Source organism: Onychomys torridus, chromosome 2 (assembly GCF_903995425.1).
Source record: "Onychomys torridus chromosome 2, mOncTor1.1, whole genome shotgun sequence".
Lineage (NCBI taxonomy): Eukaryota > Metazoa > Chordata > Mammalia > Rodentia > Cricetidae > Onychomys > Onychomys torridus.
The window spans coordinates 138,271,985-138,290,615 of record NC_050444.1 but is presented as its reverse complement, the minus strand read 5'-3'; the positions used below and the strand labels follow the sequence as shown (position 1 = coordinate 138,290,615).

At 46.0% G+C, this 18,631-nt stretch overlaps 1 protein-coding gene across 1 annotated transcript in view; it reads right to left on the bottom strand.

Moving 5' to 3' along the window:
* Inpp5b (inositol polyphosphate-5-phosphatase B) overlaps positions 1-18,631 on the bottom strand; it is a 67,354-nt gene that overhangs the window by 12,314 nt on the left and 36,409 nt on the right. Inside the window, 9 exon segments of the mRNA XM_036177527.1 lie at positions 2,884-3,019; positions 4,391-4,500; positions 5,369-5,480; positions 6,963-7,150; positions 7,698-7,814; positions 8,106-8,220; positions 9,035-9,136; positions 10,399-10,566; positions 13,329-13,431. Coding sequence (XP_036033420.1) covers positions 2,884-3,019; positions 4,391-4,500; positions 5,369-5,480; positions 6,963-7,150; positions 7,698-7,814; positions 8,106-8,220; positions 9,035-9,136; positions 10,399-10,566; positions 13,329-13,431 — 1,151 coding nt within the window.

Sequence of the window (18,631 nt, the reverse complement as noted above, 5' to 3'; positions counted from 1 at the left end):
GTTGGGAGTAGACACTAATAAATGAGTAGGCACTGACTGTTAGGTCTTAGGCAGTCCATATATCTAGGAATAAGCTCAAAGCTGGACTATAGAGAATGTCTGGTGGTCAGATAAAAAGCACTCCTCAAGAACTTGTGAAAAGTTCCCATCTACCAAAAGTAGTCATTTCCCTTACCTCTGGCAAAAGGGACACATGGCTGTCTGTGGCGCCTATCAGCACATCAAAACCCACACTGGCCTGCAGACCCCTCAGTGTCACAAGTACCGTTACATGTTCCAAAACCCACAATAGTCTGTGGCCTTTCCCCCACCCAGTTACTTCCTTTGCAGCCCACTGTTCTCTACTATTCCCCCGTCTGTCTGTCTGTCTGTCTGTCTGTCTTCCCCACTATATCTAGCTCTTGCTATCCTCGTGCTCTCTTGATGTGCTGTGCTCTGTCCCTCTGGCCTCACTGTCTCCATCACTCTCCCCCACGTCCCAGTCCAGGCCATGCTGTCTTCTTTCCCTCTGCTCTGGATTACTCCAGATGCCTCTGGATATCCTCTCTCTCTTACTCACATTAAAATAACAAAGCAGTCTTGAAGGTAGTTTCTCTACTGTGTCCCTTCACATACATTACTGCACCCCCTCTCATAAACTAATAAATTTAAAACACACACACACACACACACACACACACACACACACACACACAGAGAGAGAGAGAGAGAGAGAGAGAGAGAGAGAGAGAGAGAGAGAGAGAGAGAGAGAGATACTATGTTTCCGAAACGTGTCTCAAACCTTGGGCTCAAGCAATCCTGTCAAAGCTCTCTAAATAGCTCAAAACTACATGCACCAGCACCCTGCTAAAATAATTCTCTGGGCGGTGGTGGCACACACCTTTAATCCCAGCACTCGGGAGACAGAGCCAGGCGGATCTCTGTGAGTTCGAGGCCAGCCTGGGCTACAGAGTGAGTTCCAGGTCAGAGTTACATGGAGAAACCTGTCTCAAAAAAAAAAAAAAAAAAAAAAAAAAATTCGCTAGGCATTTAGCTCAGTGGTAGAGCACTTGCCTAGCAAGCACAAGGCCCTGGGTTCAATCCTCAGCTCAGGAAAAAAAAAAAAACTATTTAAAAAAAAAAATTTCTCCTTGAACTACTATTGTCACCACTAAGAGTTTTAGTCTAAGTGGGGCGCTGGTGGCGCACACCTTTAATCCCAGCGCTGGGGAGCCAGGTGGATCTGTGGGCTACAGAGGGAGTTCCAGGTCAGGGTTACATGGAGAAACCCTGTCTCAAAAACAAAACAAGAGAGACAGAGAGAGAGACAGAGAGACAGAGGGAGAGACAGAGAGAGAGAGAATTTCCATCTACAGAAATGCTCACACAGACATAAAAAGAATACACATGAAGGACAATCACCACAGCACCACATGCAATGAAGATATTCTGCAAACAAATCATCAATACATTATGGTTCATCTCTACCACAGAAAAGTTTTCAGCCTTTAAAACTAATAAGGAGCAGGCCTACAAGATGGCTCAATAGATACAAGGGCTTACCTCCACATCTAAGGACCTGAGTTTGATCCCTGGAATCCACTCACATGGGTCCCTGACCTTCCCATGAGCACTTATAGTATGCATGCACATGCACACACACAACAAGTAAATGCAAAAAAAACAAAACAAAACAAAACTGAGGAAGAAACTGTACCATTACTGGATTAGTAGTGGGGGAAGAACAGTCTTGACAGTCCCCTGTGTAGCCAAAGATGACCCTGGACCCCTGATCTTCCTATCTCCACCTTCTGTGTGCTGGGGTTACAAATCTGTGTTGCCATATCTGGTTTGTTATAGTTCTGGAAACTGAATACAGCACCTCATGCAAACTAGGCAAGTTCTGTACCAATTGAGCTACATTCCCCAGCCCTAAAACATTTTCAATGAAAGCAAAAGATGTTCTCAGAAGGTGTATAATGTGAGCTCTTTTTAAGGAAAATAAAGGGGGGAGGGATCTGTGTGCAGTATGCAGAATACTGACACACTCAGCTGCAAATGCATAAACAAAGTCCAAGATGCAAAAGGGAAAGTCCATGTATGTGGATGTATTCAGATGTATATAAAAGCAAGTAGTAATTAACTTTACGCCTAAAAAATTTAATTGTACATTTTAAAAATGTATTTATTTTTAATTTATGTATATGGGTGTGTGCTGGCAGTTTTCTGTCAACTTGACACAAGCTAATGTCATCTGAGAGGAAGGAACTCAATTAAGAAAATGCCTCCTTAAGATGGAGTTGTAGGCAAGCCTGTAGGACATTTTCTTAACTAGTGATTGATGGGAGAGGGCTCAGCCCATTGGGGGTGGGGACACCTGAGCTGGTGGACCTGGTTTCTCTAAGAAAGCAGGCTGAGTAAGCCATGAAGAGCAAGCCAGCAAGCAGCACCCCTCCATGGCTTCTGCATCAGCTTCTGCCTCCAGCTTCCTGCCCTGCTTGAGTTCCTGTCCTGACTTCCTTCCGTGATGAACATAAGCCAAATAAACCCTTTCCTCTCAGGAGTTGCTTTGGTCATGGTGTTTCATCACAGTAATAGCAGCCCTGACTGAGACGGTGTTTTGCCTGCATGTATGTCTGTGTACCACATGCATGCAGTGCCTGCAGAGACAACTGGATCCCCTAGAACTGGATCCACCTGCTCAGGTGGTCCCGAGCAGTTCAACATGAGTGCTAGGCACCCAACTTGGATCCTCTCAAAGAGCTGCAAAGGCTTTTAATATCTGAGCCATCTCTCCAGGACCTTAAACAAAATTTAAAAAGAGCTTCCTCACACTCAAGGCTAAGAGCAAGAGATCAGAAAGACAAAGAGCAACCCTGGTATAAAAACAACCTGCCCACCTACCCCGATGTCAAACACTGAGCTGACGGGCTTGTGGTCACTGGTCCTCAAGGCCATGTGGCTCTGGTAACTCAGCTGAGAGATGTTCTTTCCTTTCCAGAGGATCCGGTCACACCAGGCAGGGGCACGACACTTCTCACTGAAATACAAAGTCCACGCTGGTAGGCTCACAGAGACAGCAGGACCCACTGCTTATGTGTGCCGCGGCTCAAGCAGGGGATCGAGGACGGCGCATGATTAGGCCCATGGAGGTACAAGGTATCCCTGTGGGCATCATCCACAGCAACTAGGAAAGTGCCAGCAGAAAACTGTTCTGACTGAGTCCCTGCTCTACATCATCATGTGGGGATGGAGAGAAAGTGAAAGAGCAACAGGAGAATAAGCACTTTACAGTCCTTAAAAGGAAGTGGTTAGGGCACAAGCTGTGACTTTCTGCTGCCCAGGTTCAAATCCTGTTTCTACCACTTGCAGGTTTGGGAAGCTGTTGGACTACCTCAGTCCCCAGTCTCATAATAAACCATATCTACCTCAACAGGTGCTTATATATATATATATATTTTTTTTTTTTTAATTTTATGTACATTGGTGTTTTGCAATGGTTGTGGGTCCCCTGAAACTGGAGTTATAGACAGGTGTGAGCTGTCATGTGGGTGCTGGGAATTGAACCCAGGTCCTCTGGAAGAGCAGCCAGTACTCTTAACTGCTGAGCCATCTCTCCAGCCCCTTCAACAAGTTCTTAACAGGTTAAAATGATATATACAAATCAAATATATTCAGGAGTATGTGGCATACAGTAAGCACTATTAAGAAATATTAACTAGTATGCTAAGACCAAGCACAAGTTTAGCTGGAATCATATTACCTTGAACAGCGCTCAAGGTCAATTGGTGAGCTGAAGAGATGACTCAGCAGTTAAGAGCACTTGTGGCTTTTGCAGAAGACATGGGTTTGGTTCTTAGCACCCCCATGGTGACTTACAACCAGCCGGAGTTATAACTCCAGTTCCATAGTATCTGGTGCCCTCTTCTGGCTTCTGCAGGCACAGGCCAGCATGCAGTGCATATACACATATACAGACAAAACCACTCACACACATAAAATAAAAATAAATATATCTTTTTAAAAGGGAAAGATAGCTGGGTGGTGGTGGTGGTGGTGGTGGTAGCGGCGGTAGTGACGGCACACACCTTTAATCCCAGCCCAGGAGGCAGAGGCAGGCAGATCTCTGTGAGTTCAACAGAGTAACTGACAGCTGAGGCTACTCAGAGAAACCTTGTCTCAAAACAAACAAACAGGAAAAGAAAAGAAAAGCCATTCAGTATCAAGACCCATGATGGAGCAATGCCTAAGTCAGAAAAAAAAGAATACAAAAAGGCAGTAGGATTAGAGAGCAGATACCAAGAGGAAATGTTTGGTCACAGTGGGAAACATGGAGAGTCACAAGGGCTAGTGCTTCCCAGAATTCCTGGGTTTCTAGCTCCTTAACGCCCAGAGGTGAGCTCTGACCCACCTGGTATCCCAGTCGTCAGAGCCGGTATCGTACTTGTAAGTAGGCTGGAAGGTTAGCTCTCCCTCCGTGAAGCCTTCAAAGACGGTCTTGGCAGCCACCTGGGTTTTCAGCTACACAAAAGAATGGGAGAGAAAGGCCCTCAGAATAAAAGGTCAAACCTGGGATTAATGGAGACCATGAAATCAATCCACATCCCAAGCCCTGCCTCAAAGGGGAAGGACTCATGAGACTATTCCTAGTCCATGAGTCAATAAAGAAATGAAGAGAGACGGCAAAGTTAAGATTCTTCTCCTTCAACTATTCTGTGCTGGGAAAGAGAAGGAGAATCGAAGGATCCAGACCTAATGATTTCAAGGTTGTCAAGAAGCAGAGGAGGGCTCAGGTGGAAAAGAAAGAGGGCTTCAGCATCCTGCATAGTTCTGAACGCCTAAGAAGCCTCAAGTCTGCAGAGGAGAGCAGCAAAGAAAGTCAGGCGCAGGCTTCCCGCAGCCTGTGAAGTGGCCGTTGCTCTCAGAAAGACATGCTACGTCAAATAATGGTGGGAAGGAGCAGGCCGCAGGACTCACTCTATCAGAGTGAAGAGAAGAGCTGAGAAAGTTTGCTCACACTGAGGAGGAGGAGGAGAAGGAGGAAGAGGAGAAGGAGGAGGAGGAGCGGGGGACTCACTACTAAAGAAAATTAGTAAGTCACCTTAAATATACCAAGTAGTTTCCTTACTGAAGGAACAAAAGCAGTAACGGAAAGCCCTTTGGCCCTAACTGCCGGTCTCTTGAGTGAATGAGAAAGAACGCGTCCTTACTCTAAGGGACACATGTGCTTCCAGGACAGAGCCAAGAGAGAGGAATGCAGATGGAATGAAGAAATGAGTGGACACACCAGGTCCTCAGGGAAGCCTCACAAGCTGGGGAAGGAGAAACTGGGCTCTGCTCTCCCAGCAGAGGAGCAGCTGCCTGCGGAAGACACAGTGCCCATCTGTACCTGGTCGTACGCATACAGGGTTTGAAAGGCCTTCTCTTCGATGAGCATTTTCACCTTTTCCACATCCAGCTCTTCTATTCTGTAGTTGAGATCCCCCAGCCACAAGATCACACTGTGAGGACAGAGCACAAAGGCGGCAGGCTTTAGGAGAGGCTTTAACCCTTCCTGTCCAGGGAGCATCAGACAGAAGCCCCAGGGTGGGACAGAGACCTGGCTGTGATGGGATTTTCTTCCTCACCCACTTACTAACACACCTAATGCACTGCTGACTCAATTGTCTTGGCCCACGCTCATCATAAACGGCCTGGAGTTCTTGACTGTTTTATTCAGGTAAGGTTGAAGAGACAGACTCGTAAGATCTAAAAGCAATGCCTGTTTGCTGGTATCATGCATGACACATGCCTGTAATCACAGTCCTCAAGAGGCTAATACAGGAGCATAGCCAGGTAAAAACTAGCTTGGCTATACAGTGGACCCTGACTCAAACAAACAAACAAAACAAAACAAAAAAGGATGTCTAAAAGCAAGATAAGTTGTTTATTGAATAGCAGGAAGTGGTTTAAAAAAAATAAAAAAAGTATAAATCCTGCCTGTCACCCAGGCATCTGTGTTACACTCTAGCTCATAAATACACTCTTAACATTTTTCAAGGGAGAAGTGTCTGAGACAAAGCTCACATCTGCTAGCAAGGCCTGAATTTGCCCACCACATCACTGGCTTACTCTGCACTCCCAGGAAGAACTGTGTCACACAGTTCATTCCACCTGCTGCTACTCCCTGAGGATGTCAGCTATGCCATGAAGTCAAATACTGCTCTACCTGACGCCAACAACCGTGCCACTGAATAATGTGCCTTGCAGTATGCCCCCTCCCCCAACAAACGCAGGCTCAGGCTAAAAGCAGGTAAGGGCCGTGCCGCTGCAGCCTCACAAAGGAAGAGACATGCTCCCTACGAGGGACCCTGGAGAAGAAGAGCCATCCAGTCAGCTTCCAGAATACCGACAAGCCAGAGACAGTTCCCCTGCTTCGGACAGGACCTCAGCAGCTTCTCCTCTTTATAAAAGAGGATCCATGAATTTCAGTTGTGACCATAAAGTCTGAAATCCCAAGGTTTTGAAATCAGACAAAACAGTGAGTCTTAGAGACAAATGAAATAAAGAGAATGACCAAAAACTAGCACAGTATGCTCTGTGCAATTGCAACTTTGGTTTCGACAAGCAGAATCAAGGAATGAGCAATCACAGGCAATAAGCACAGGTCCGACTCTCAACTGCACGTGCTCTGGAAGAACAGATGTGGAACCCTAAAACCTTACTCCAAATTGCGTGAGATGCAAGCTCTCTGGCTGCTTTGCTCCTGTGCGCAATCAAGACAGACTTCTAGGCAAATAAACCCCATGCCTCTCCAGGGACAAGGGATGCTTGACAAGGTTCTAGGGGTCTTCCAGATGGTAAGTTAGAAAGCCAAGAATTTCCAAGAGACAATGAAGAGCTGGCAGATACCCAGCCTCCAGCATTCACCTTCCCAGCATGATGAAGGACCCAGAGCCCAGCAGTCACCCGAGGGGACTGAGGGAGGAAAAGCTCAGACTCACTCGTGCTTGCTAATGGTGAGAGGGGGGAGGCCCGGGTCCACCTGAGAGAACTGCATTCGAGAACAGATGTCTTTGTAGTCTTGGTTCCTCCTCTCGTACTCCTCTGTGTGGGCTGCCAAGTGGGAATTTACAACGCAGATGCTCGTGTTGTGCAGCTGGAACCGGATTGCCACTCCTCCTTTGTTACCCTAGTGAAAGGACCCCCTTCAGCCATCTAAACCTTCAGACTTGCACCTGTTTTGTCTTTGTCTTCAGAAGGGCCTTTCGGAGTTACTATCGACGTCTTACAGATAAGAATACAAACCCCCAAGCAAAGTGACTGGCCATTTATAGAAAGTCGGGGCCAGAGTCCGCCTCTCTGAACCACTGGTGCGCCAGCCACATGTCCAACTCAGCTCTTGCAGGGGAATCTAAGGGCAGGACTCCAGGAGTCTCAAGAAGAGGAAATTGCAAACCTACAGGACTCTGTTTCCCTAGGCGGCCCAAACAGGTTCTGTACCGTACTACACTATAGGCGGCGGATCAACAGGGCTCCAGCCCTGACTGACTAACTACCAGGATGGAGAAATGCACCAGCTGGTTTTCTAAAACTCAATCCAGCCCTGTTTGTGGGTACAGCTCGTCCTGCAAGGGCAGCATCTCAGGTGGGTTTGTATGGTTCCTGCATCCTGACAGGCTGAGTCAAAACCTTAGGGGTCAAGGTCCTCAATGTGCGAAACATTCCCAGGGACTCACCATCCTCCCCATGATTCCTGTCCCCACAGTCTCAGCTTCCACTTCTGAGATATATGCTGCGTGTTCCTGTTTGACGTACAACAGCAACATAATCCCAACCAGCCGGATGAGCTTCACCTGGAACACAGAGCCCAATTCTCAAGTAATGGCTGCCGCAGACAGAAGCTGGAAACCAGAATGTCCCGAGGGAAATGTGGTGTGGGAGCTAGCTGCAGTGCTAACACACCTCCTCCTCCAGGCCAGGACACAAGGTAGAGCATGCTACGGTACCCAAAGCCACTGACAAGTGCCAGCTCTGCACCTTTCCACTCAGACAGGCCCCTCTGGAGAAAGCTGAGGCTGCGTAGGAATGGCTCCCACTGAAGGGTCACCAAAAAGTGACAAAGTCCCTGCCGGCACCTCGCTCACCTTTGCATATTTGGCACCTGGGTGAAGACTCTCTGACACGGCCTTGAACCACTCCTCCTCCTTTGGGGTGTCATGAAAGAAAAAGGCTTCTTTACTCAGATCAAGCTCCTGGAACCTATGTGGACAGAGAGGCAAGAGTGAACCAGAGAAGGAAAGGCCACATGCAGGAATACACCCCAAATCTGCCCGGGTGCTCGGGTCCCAGCTTTCTAGCTGAACTGTGGGGCCCTCTAGAAGGGCTAAAAACAAACAGACTTCCCAGGTGCTCCTCTGAACATGAGCACACTTCCTCTCTACCACCTAGCCACTGAACTGGCTGGAAGCCCCCCCCCCCCCCCAGTTTTACATCTCGCCTTATATACCTTTCTGTCTTCTGCCATCACTTCCTGAGATTAAAGGCGTGAGTTACCACGTCTGACTGTTTCCAGTGTGGCTTTAAACTCACAGAGATCCAGATGGATCTCTGCCTCCTAAGTGATAGGATTAAAGGCGTGTGTGCCACCATTTTCTGGCCTCTATATCTAGTGGCTGTTCTGTTCTCTGATCCCAGATAAGTTTATTAGGGTACACAATATTTTGGGGAACTCAATATCACCATATCCCTGAGCTCAGCTCATGTTTCCATTCCTTCGCTGCTATGAAGACTCAGCTCAATTCATGTTCTCATTCCGTCAGCGTGGCTGTCTATTCTTAAGAACTGGTAACAAGTGGTTGGAGAGATGGTTCAGGGGCTAGGGGGTTAGGAGTACTGGCTGCTCTTCCAGAGGACCCGGGGTTCAATTCTCAGCACCCATGTGGCAGCTCACAACTGTCTGTGACTCTGTTCCAGGAGAACTGACACCTTTACACCAATGCACATAACACTAAATAAATTATAAAATTAAAAAAAAAAAAAAAAAAAGAACGGGTAACAGGAGAAGAACACTCACCCTACACAGTACACATCTGGGGCCTGGGTGCTGTGGCTAAGCCAGGGCCGGAGACATTCTTTGGGGGACTGTCCATTCACATTGTAAGTACCCACAAAAAACCTGTCATCAAAGAGACTCAATCAATGATCTGGAAACAGTAAGTCTGGAGCTCAGTCTCTGTGGAATGGCATTTTAAGACATATACATAAGAAATGTCCTATTTAACCTAGACCAATAATTATGGCACCAATGGGTGGCTAGCAGCCTGCCTTTGTGATAACTGCAAACAATATAGGTCTTCTCTGAACCAGGTATGGTAGCACATGCTCATAATCGCAGCACTTGAGACAGTGAGGAAGGACTGCAGGGAGTTCGAGACCAGGCTGGGCTGCATACTGAGTTTACAGCAACAATGGCTACTATCTCAAATAAACAAACAAATAAACAAGCATGCAGGCCAGCTGGCTCTGAACATTCCTCCTTCCCTTAAATAGCCTTTGGGAGTCATAAGCCACAAAATGGCGCTGCCCTGTGGGTTCTACTGAAAGGAAAAAGACGGTAAGTGCTTAGAAATTCCTTTCAACAAGCAAGTGGCGGCGATGGTCAGAGGGTATGTATTCGCCACATGCCTAGAAACAATGTTCTTTTACCTTACAGTCCCAGTGCAGTGATGGTGAAAGCTCCAACAGAAAGGACTCTGAAAGCTTAATTCACTTAATGCTCAGTGAGGCCAGCTAACAGGATTACTGAACGTCAACGAATTTTCAATGATTTTCTTCAGAGGCCCGGAGTGAGCATGGGAATAGAAAACCTCAGGCAGGTACTGAGACTCGGGGTACTGTTCTCTGTTCTGTGTTCATTTATCCCTGTAAACACTCTGCAGCCACCTGCACGCTGTGCCAATCGCTTAGCCCGCCACCCACAGAGCCTGCCCAGAGCACACAGAGCATGTTCAGACACCTGCCCACGAGGAGCAGCTACAGTGGACACAGCAGCACATATCTACAACCCAGCATTTGTGCAGCTGAGGCAGGAGGATGACTTGATCCTCAGAGTTCCAAGCTGGATAACACAGGGGGACATTATGCCCTACCCCACACCCCCCCAAAAAGTGAACGCAATGATACTTTTTGAAAAGGTAAAACATCAAACAGAATAATTGGCCTCCAAATCCAAGGTATGTGTGGCAGATGCTTAAATTCTAGAGAGCAGAATGGTCATTTTTGCCTTGAAAAACCATTGACACACCTTAAATCCCAGCATTCCATAAGCAGAGGTAGGCAGCCTCTGTAAGTTTGAAGCCACCCTGGTCTACATGACAAGTTCCAGGCCAGCCAAGACTATACTGTGACACTCTGTCACAGGAGAAACCGGCTAGCTACCTGAAGTTCTGGATGTAGGTATAATCCTCTTCCTTCTGCACCAGATGTGATTTCACAATTGTGTCTCTCAGCCCAAACTTCTGCATGGATAAAATGTGAGCTTTGTCTGATACCGTGATTGTGGAGGAGCGAACCATGTCAGTAATATCAGGCTTAGATTTATTCTGTCTGGAAAAATAAAAGCATTTTAGTCATGTTTTAAGTCTGGCATGGAAAAGAAATATAAAGCTAGAAATTCCCACACATTAGCACCTTATCATGGAAGAATAAAGGACTCCAAGTTAACCTTATTTGCTAATAACAAGTAATTAAGAGATTAAGTAATGTAACAACCTAAGAAACTCGTTGAAGATGTCTTAATGAACTAAAGTATATAAGGAATGACACGTGTGGCATTTGAATAAGAATGGCCCCAAGAGGCTCATATAGTTGAATGTTTAGATACCAGGAAATGGCACTATATAGAAGGATTAGAAGAATTAGGAGGTGTGGCTTTGTTGGAATAGGTGTGGTCCTGTTGGAGGAAGTATTACACTGGAGGTGGGCTTTGAGGTTTCAAAAGCCCATGCTGGCCCAGGCTCTCTTCCTGCTGCTGATGGATCAGGATGCAACTCTCAGCTACTGCTCCAGCTCCATGCTCCCCACCATGATGATAGCAGACTAAACCTCTGAACCTGTAAGCAAGCCTCAGTTAAATGTTTTCTTTTCTAGCAGCTGCTGTGGTCAAGGCATTAGATCACTGACTAAGACACCACATAAGTATTTATAGCACCACTGTTGCTTATATATCTGTCAAAGTTAAGTAAGACTATACAGCTTGGTGGTTGATACATGTTAATCTCAGCACTAGGAAGCCAGAGCAGGCAGACCTCTGAGTTCAAGGCCAATCTCATCTATGCATCAAGCTCTAGACTAGTCAGAGCTACATAATGAGACCTTGTCTCAAGGAAAATAAGGGTGGGGATATGACGGGGGAGATGGCTCAGTGGTTCAGAGTTGCTCTTGTAGAGAAACCAAGTTCAACTGGTGGCTCACACCCATTTTAAGTTCCAGGCATTGGTGCTCTCTTCTAACCTGAGGGCATCAGATACATGTGTGACACATACACACATACAGGCAAAACACTCATTTACATAAAATAAATCCTTAAAAAAAATTTTAAAGCCTGGTTTGGTGGTGCATTCCTTTAATCCCAGCACTCAAGAGGCAGAGGCAGGCAGATCTCTGTGAGTTCAAGGCCAGCCTCATCTACAAAGGGAGTTCCAGGATAGCCAGGGCTACATAGAGAACCCTGTTTCAAAAATAAGAAGAAGAAGAAGAATATATAACATAGATACCAAAATGGTTTGAGAATGGTGGATTCCTGAATGCATTAAAATTTGGGGATTGCTCATTGTTGCTTAAGGTGTAACTAAAATATTGGCCAAAAGGTAAGTATTTTATCTTGCCCATATGATTCTACTTATCATCAGTGGGAATGACTAGAAAACACACTAAATATAGTGTGTACAATGAGACAGGGGTAAAGAAAAATAAGTGTCTTTCAAGTCAGAAAAGTGTAAAAAGAATGTGGGGGGGGGGAATCAAACATTTTCAGTTTCTTGTATTTTTGCTTGTTTTTTTTTTTTTTTTTTTAGAACAGAATTTTGCTGTGTAGAGTAATAGCCTGTAACTCGCTCTGTAGACCTGACTGGCCTTGAACTCACAGAGATCCACCTGCCTCTGCCTCCCGAGTGCTGGGATTAAAGGGGTGCACCACCTTTGCCAGGCTTAAATTCTTCAAAACCATCTATTTGTTTATATGCACACACTGGCCAGAAGAGGGCGCTGGATCTCCTCCTCCATCACTGTCTAGTCCTTCAGGCAGGCTGGAACTCCTGGGGCTCCTGCTTGCTAAGCTAGGGTGGAAGTCAGCAAGTCCCAGTGATCTTCCTCCTCCCCCTGTCCTGGGCCCTGGATTACAAGCACGCGTTCACTGAACAGCTGGTTTGTTACTCAGGTGTTGGGATCCGGACTCTGGTTCTCACAGATGCATAGTAAACTCTAAACTGCCAAAGTATCTCTCCAGACCATTTTCTAAATCTCTACAGGAGATTTAGAGTGCTCACAAGTCCAAGTTTGAGTGCCTTATTTAAAAAAAATTAACGCAGGTTCTGGGAATCTGAACTTAGGTCCTCAAGTTAGTGAGACAATGTTTTATCTACTGAGCCATCTTCTCTCTCCTACCAGTTAAGTCTTTCTTTCTTTTTTTTTTATTTTATTTTTATTTTTTTATTTTAGTTTAGTTTAGTTTAGTTTTTCGAGACAGGGTTTCTCTGTGTAGTTTTGGTGCCTGTCCTGAAACTCACTCTGTAGACCAGGCTGGCCTTGAACTCACAGAGATCCGCCTGCCTCTGCCTCCCGAGTACTGGGATTAAAGGCGTGCGCCACCTGGTGTGCCATCACTGCCCTGCTCTCTTTTCTTTTTTTAAGATTTATTTTATTATTAAGTGTGTGTGTGTGTGTGTGTGTGTGTGTGTGTGTGTGTGTGTGTGTGTGTCTCCACAAGGATACGTACATATGAGCACAACTCCCAGAAGAGAGCATTAGATCCCTGGAGCCATGTAGTTCTGGGAATCAAACCTGGGTTCTCCGTAAAATCAGCCAATGCTCTTAACTGCTGAGCCATCTCTCCACCCACTTATCTTGTCACCTGAGTCTCCTTAGCTCTTAAACAGTAAAGTATGAAACTCTGATGTAAACAACAGTCCCTGTAAGAGGATGCAGCTTGTGCAGCTTGGCATACACAGAGAGAGAGCTGTGTCACGCACATTAGGAACCTTTCTCAGGCTTCAGCTACTTGGAACAACTTATGTTATACACAGTGGGGGTAATTCTCTGGTGAATACAGTCTCACTTGTAAGAGATGCAAACGAAGGGAGAGTTGTTACCTCGTGAGGGAGTTTTCTGGTTTCTCCAGATGCCTGGCCCCAGAGCTTTGGTCCATAAGCAGGCCTCTCCCATTTGGTCTCGAGCTGTCCAAGTTAGAGCCACCTAAGGAGGAGAGGGAATTAAAGTATACTTGTGTGCTTGAGTACACAGCCCACAGCTTCTCAGATGGTAGCCGTGGAATCACTGGCAGTCTGCACCCTGCCTGAAACTGCAAAGCCCACCCTGGCCCACGGGTGCAGTTGCACAGGCCATGTACACAGGCAAAGGTAGCTCACCCGATGGCTGTGCTGCTGAAGATAAAGCTGTTCTAGTCACTCCATCCCCTTTCTAGAAACGCAAGGTACAGAAAGAGTAACACAAAACCCAGAACTAACTCACTCTCTCACTCTCTCTCTCTCTCTCTCTCTCTCTCTCTCTCTCCCTCTCTCTCTCTTCTCTCTCTCTCTTCTCTCTCTCTCTTCTCTCTCTCTCTTCTCTCTCTCTCTTCTCTCTCTCTCTCTCTCTCTCTCTCTCTCTCTCTCTCTCTCTCTCTCTCTCACCGTGTGTGGGTTGAGGGGGAATGCCAGAAAACAACAAACCTTCCTTAACTGGCACATTTTTTCTCAGGCCTGGAGCCCCCCACTAGGCTAGGCTAGCTGGCCAACAAGTGCCACAGATCAGCATGTCTCTGCCTCCCCATTACTGCGATACAAGAGCACACCACCAAACCCGGCTGTTAAATGGGTTCTGAGGACTGAACTCAGGTCCTTGTTCTAGTACAGCAATTTAGTGATGGAAGCATCTCCCCAGCACTCCTTTTTGTTGTCATTTGCTGTGGAATAATCTTTGTACACTGTGATGATGTATCTTTGACAAGGCGCCTTCTGATTGGTTTAATAAAATCTAACCGCCCACTAGCTAGGCAGGAGGTACAGGTGGGACAGCCAGCCAGAGAGAACTCTGGGAAGAAGGGCGCCAGTGGACAAGAAGAAACAGACATGCAAGAAAAGAGGTAAAAGCCGCAAGTCACATGGCAACACACAGATGAATAGAAATAGGCTAAGTTATAAGAGCTAGTTAGAAACAAGCCTAAGCTATCGGCCACTTTCATAATTAATAAGTCGTCTCTGTGCATTTATTTGGGAGCAAGCTGGCAGGACAGAAATATCCACCTGTTGTTTTTGAGATGGGATCTTATGATCTCAGGCTGACCTCAACTCACTACATGCCAAGGCTTGCTTTGAACTCCTGATCCTCCTGCTTCTACCTCCCAAATACTAGGACTACAGACATGTTTCTCTACAGGCATGCCCAACAATGCTTGCTTATTTTTTTTTGAGACAAGGTATCACAATGACGCTCAGATTGTTCTCAAACTCATGGTACTCCTCCTGCCTCATACATCTAAGTGCTGGGATGACAGATGATCTTTTATTATCTGCGCACTTTGACAAGCCATCTAACCTCTCTTTTTTGTGTGTTTTGTTTTCTTCTTGTTGTCTGATTTTCAAGACAGGGTTTCTGTGTAGCTCTGGCTGTCCTGGAGCTAGCTCTGTAGACCAGGCTGGCCTTGAATTCACAGAGATCTGCCTGCCTTGGCGTCGCAAGTGCTGGGATTAAAGGCGTGCGCCACCGCCACCACCCAGCCATCCAACCTCTCTTGATCTCAGTAATTAGTCCTGTCCTGCCTTCTGTGCAGGTTTACTATAGAGATCAAATGGGCTGACAAGTGTGCAAACCACACAACACATTAAAAGGTGGAAGACTGTGATCCTAGTGTGTTTTGCTGGTAAGACAGAGGCTCCAACTAGGAGAAAGGCAAAGATCTGAGACCTATGGCTGGAAAAGGTCGGAGTGCTCTGAAATGATAAGTGCTGGTCATCATTAACAAACAGCTTCAAAAACCAAAGGGTAAGAAGAAATATTTGGAAGGGACTTGTTAAAGCAAGATAAACGTAAAAAGAAAAATTAGCCAGGCAGTAGTGGCACACAACTTTAATCCCAGCACTGGGGAGGCAGAGGCAGGTCTGAGTTCCAGGACATCCAGGGCTACCCAGAGAAACCCTGTCTCAAAAAAACAAAACAAAACAAAAAGCCAACTAATCAAACATCCCCCCCCCAAAAAAAAAGAAAAAAAGGAAGAAGAGAAAAATTAGGGGTTGAAGAGATGGCTCAGCAGTTAAAAGTACATACTGCTTGCTCTAGCATAGGACCAGACTTGAGTTCCCAGCACCCACAAAGGTGGTTCACAATCCCAGCTGTAACTGTAACTCCAGCTCCAGGGGGTCCTATGTCTCTGGCCTCAGAGAGCAAGGCCACTCACCTGTACATGTCCATACTCAACATACACAAATATGCATAATTAAAAATACTAGCCAAGCGGTGGTGGCACACACCTGTAATCCCAGCAAGGCAGAGGCAGGTGGATCTCTGTGAGTTCGAGGCCAGCCTGGTCTACAGAACTAGTCCAGGACAGGCTCCAAAGCTACAGAGAAACCCTGTCTCGAAAAACCAAAAAATAAAAAAGAAAAAAAAGAAAAAAAGAAAATTGGCTGTGCATAGCAGTGCACAACTTTAATCCCAGCATTCAGGAGGCAGAGGCAGGTAGATCTTGGTGAGTTCAAGGCCAGCCTAGTCTATCTAGAGAGTTCCAGGCCTGACAAGGCAATATAGTGAGATCTTGTGTTAAACAAATAAACAAAAAAACTAAGGTGGAGGGACTGGGCAGGTGACTCAGTGTGTAACATTTGTGGGATAACCTTTTTATACACTATGAAGATGTGCCTCTGTCAGGGCACCTTCTGATTGGTTTAATAAAGAGCTGAATGGCCAATACCTAGGCAGGAGAGGATGGGCGGGACTTCTGGGAAAAGACAGAAAGTTGGGTGGTTGGGAATCAGAGAGACTGGGATTCACCAGTGATACTCAGAGGAAGTCAGACATATAGGAGAGGTAACAAGCCACATAGCAGAACATGGATTAATACACATGGGTTAATTTAAGTTTTGAGAGCTAGTTGGGAACAAACCTAAGCTAAGGCCAAGCTTTTGTAATTAATAAAAAGTCTCCGTGTCATTATTCGGGAGATGGTGGTCCAAAGAAAGACCAGCTATACAACAATTGCTCTACAAGCATGAAAAACCTGGGATACTCGGCCACCAAAACAACTGAATGGACCAGCTAGGCATAGTGACGTAGTAGGATTGCAAGTTAAAGGCCAACGGTCTACATATCAAGACCTTGTCTCACTCAAACAAAATATAGGACCTGGACCAGTGAGATGGCTCAGTGGGTAAAGCCTGACAATGGAGTTCAGTCCCCAGAATCGACATGATAAAAGGAGAGAACCCATTCCTACAAATTGCTGACCTCTACACACATTCTACACACACACAATCACCTGTAACTCCAATTCCAGCTACGCTGCTGGCCTCCCAGGGCACCTACAAACCCATGTCATGTACTCACACATACACACATATACATATGATAGAAATTTAAATAAATAAAGAATATTCCCATAGGTTGGTGATGTAGCTCAGTTAGGAAAGTGCTTGTCTAGCATGCATGAAGCCCTGGGTTCAATCCCCAGCACCATATAAGCTGGGTATGGTAATTTAAAACAATCCTAGGTGGAGGCTAGGTCAGAAGTTCAAAATCACCCTCAACTACACAGTGAGTCTAGGATACGTGACACCCTTTCTCAAAGAAAAAGAAAGAAAAAAAAACAACTGCCTCCCACTCCACATACACCTATTCCTTTGCTGTCATCTGAGAAGCAAGAATATACCAAGAGCAATAAGCACACTTGATGTGAGACCTTAGCTTCCAACACTGTTTTCCAATACTAGGCTCCTGAGAAGTCTGGTTATTGGGGGGCTGAGAAAGGAAATACACAAAATGGACCTGAAATACCCAACAGCGCTGGAAAGTAGGAGAGTGCTAAAAATATGTAAATAAATAATAAATAATCACTGGGATGATAAAACAAACGAGAAGACATAACTCTCTCCAGGAGAATTCTAAATAACTCACATAGCATCTTCCGCTTCAGAGAGGAAGCTAACTCCATACTCCTCAGGGTGTGCAGAGTGACTTCCTTCCAAATGATGAAGCATGCAAAGGAGGAGAAGCAAAGCTTTGTGGGCAGAAATGTGCCCAGCCAGGTAGTCAAGGTTCAGCTGTGATAACTCATGTTAATAACCTATACCCTTGACACACAGACTGTTCCCTCCCTCAACAGGGGCCTGGGCTAAGGAGAAAGGGAGTGCTCCTAAAAGCTGTCAAAGTCATCAAAAACAAAGCAAGACTGAGAAACTGTCATGCATCAGAGGAAACTAAGGGGACACATGACCGTTCAATGTCAGGGGGTCCTGAATGGGACTACGGGCAGAGAAAGTCATGAGGTAAAAATCCAAGGAAATCTGAGTATGGACTTCGGTTAATAATATTTGTCACCAGGTGGTGGTGGTGGTGGTGGTGGTGGTGGTGGTGGTGCATGCCTTTAATCCCAGCACTCGGGAGGCAGAGCCAGGTGGATCTCTGTGAGTTTGAGGCCAGCCTGGGCTACCAAGTGAGTTCCAGAAAAGGCGCAAAGCTACACAGAGAAACCCTGTCTCGGGGGGGAAAAAAATTGTTGATGCCAGGCAGTGATGGCGCACGCCTTTAATCCCAGCACTTGAAAGGCAGAGGCAGGTGGATCTCTGTGAGTTCAAGGCCAGCCTGGTCTACAGAGCAAGTTCCAGGACAGGCTCCAAAGCTACACAGAGAAACCCTGTCTTGAAAAAACAAAAACAAAACAAACAACCAAAAACAAATAATATCTATCAATACCTGTTTAATACTTGTAAACAAAGTGCCAATTTGAGGTGGTGGTAGTACACGCCTTTAGTCCCAGCACTTGGGAGGCAGAGGCAAGCAGATCTCTGAGTTCAAGGCCAGACTGGTCAGTAGGAGTTCCATGACAGCCTGAGCTACACAGAGAAATCTTGCCTTGAAAAACAAAACAAACAAACAAGAACCCAAAACAAAAGTGCCATCACTAGTGCAGGCTGGTGACCCAGGGAGCTGGTGTAAGGTTAGGAAAATTCTCCATACTGTTTTCAAAGGAAAACAAAACTGTTCTGACAAGCGTCGTGGCACATACTTCAATGCCAGCACTCAGGAGGCAGAGGCCGGGGGATCTCTGAGTTTCAGGACAGCCTGGGCTACAGAGAAGCCCCATCAAAAAAAAGAAAAAAACAAAGTAAAGTTCTAAAATGTAAAAGATTTTATTTAGTATTGGGAGCTGAGACGAAAGCCCTGTAGAAGGCTCATCTCTATC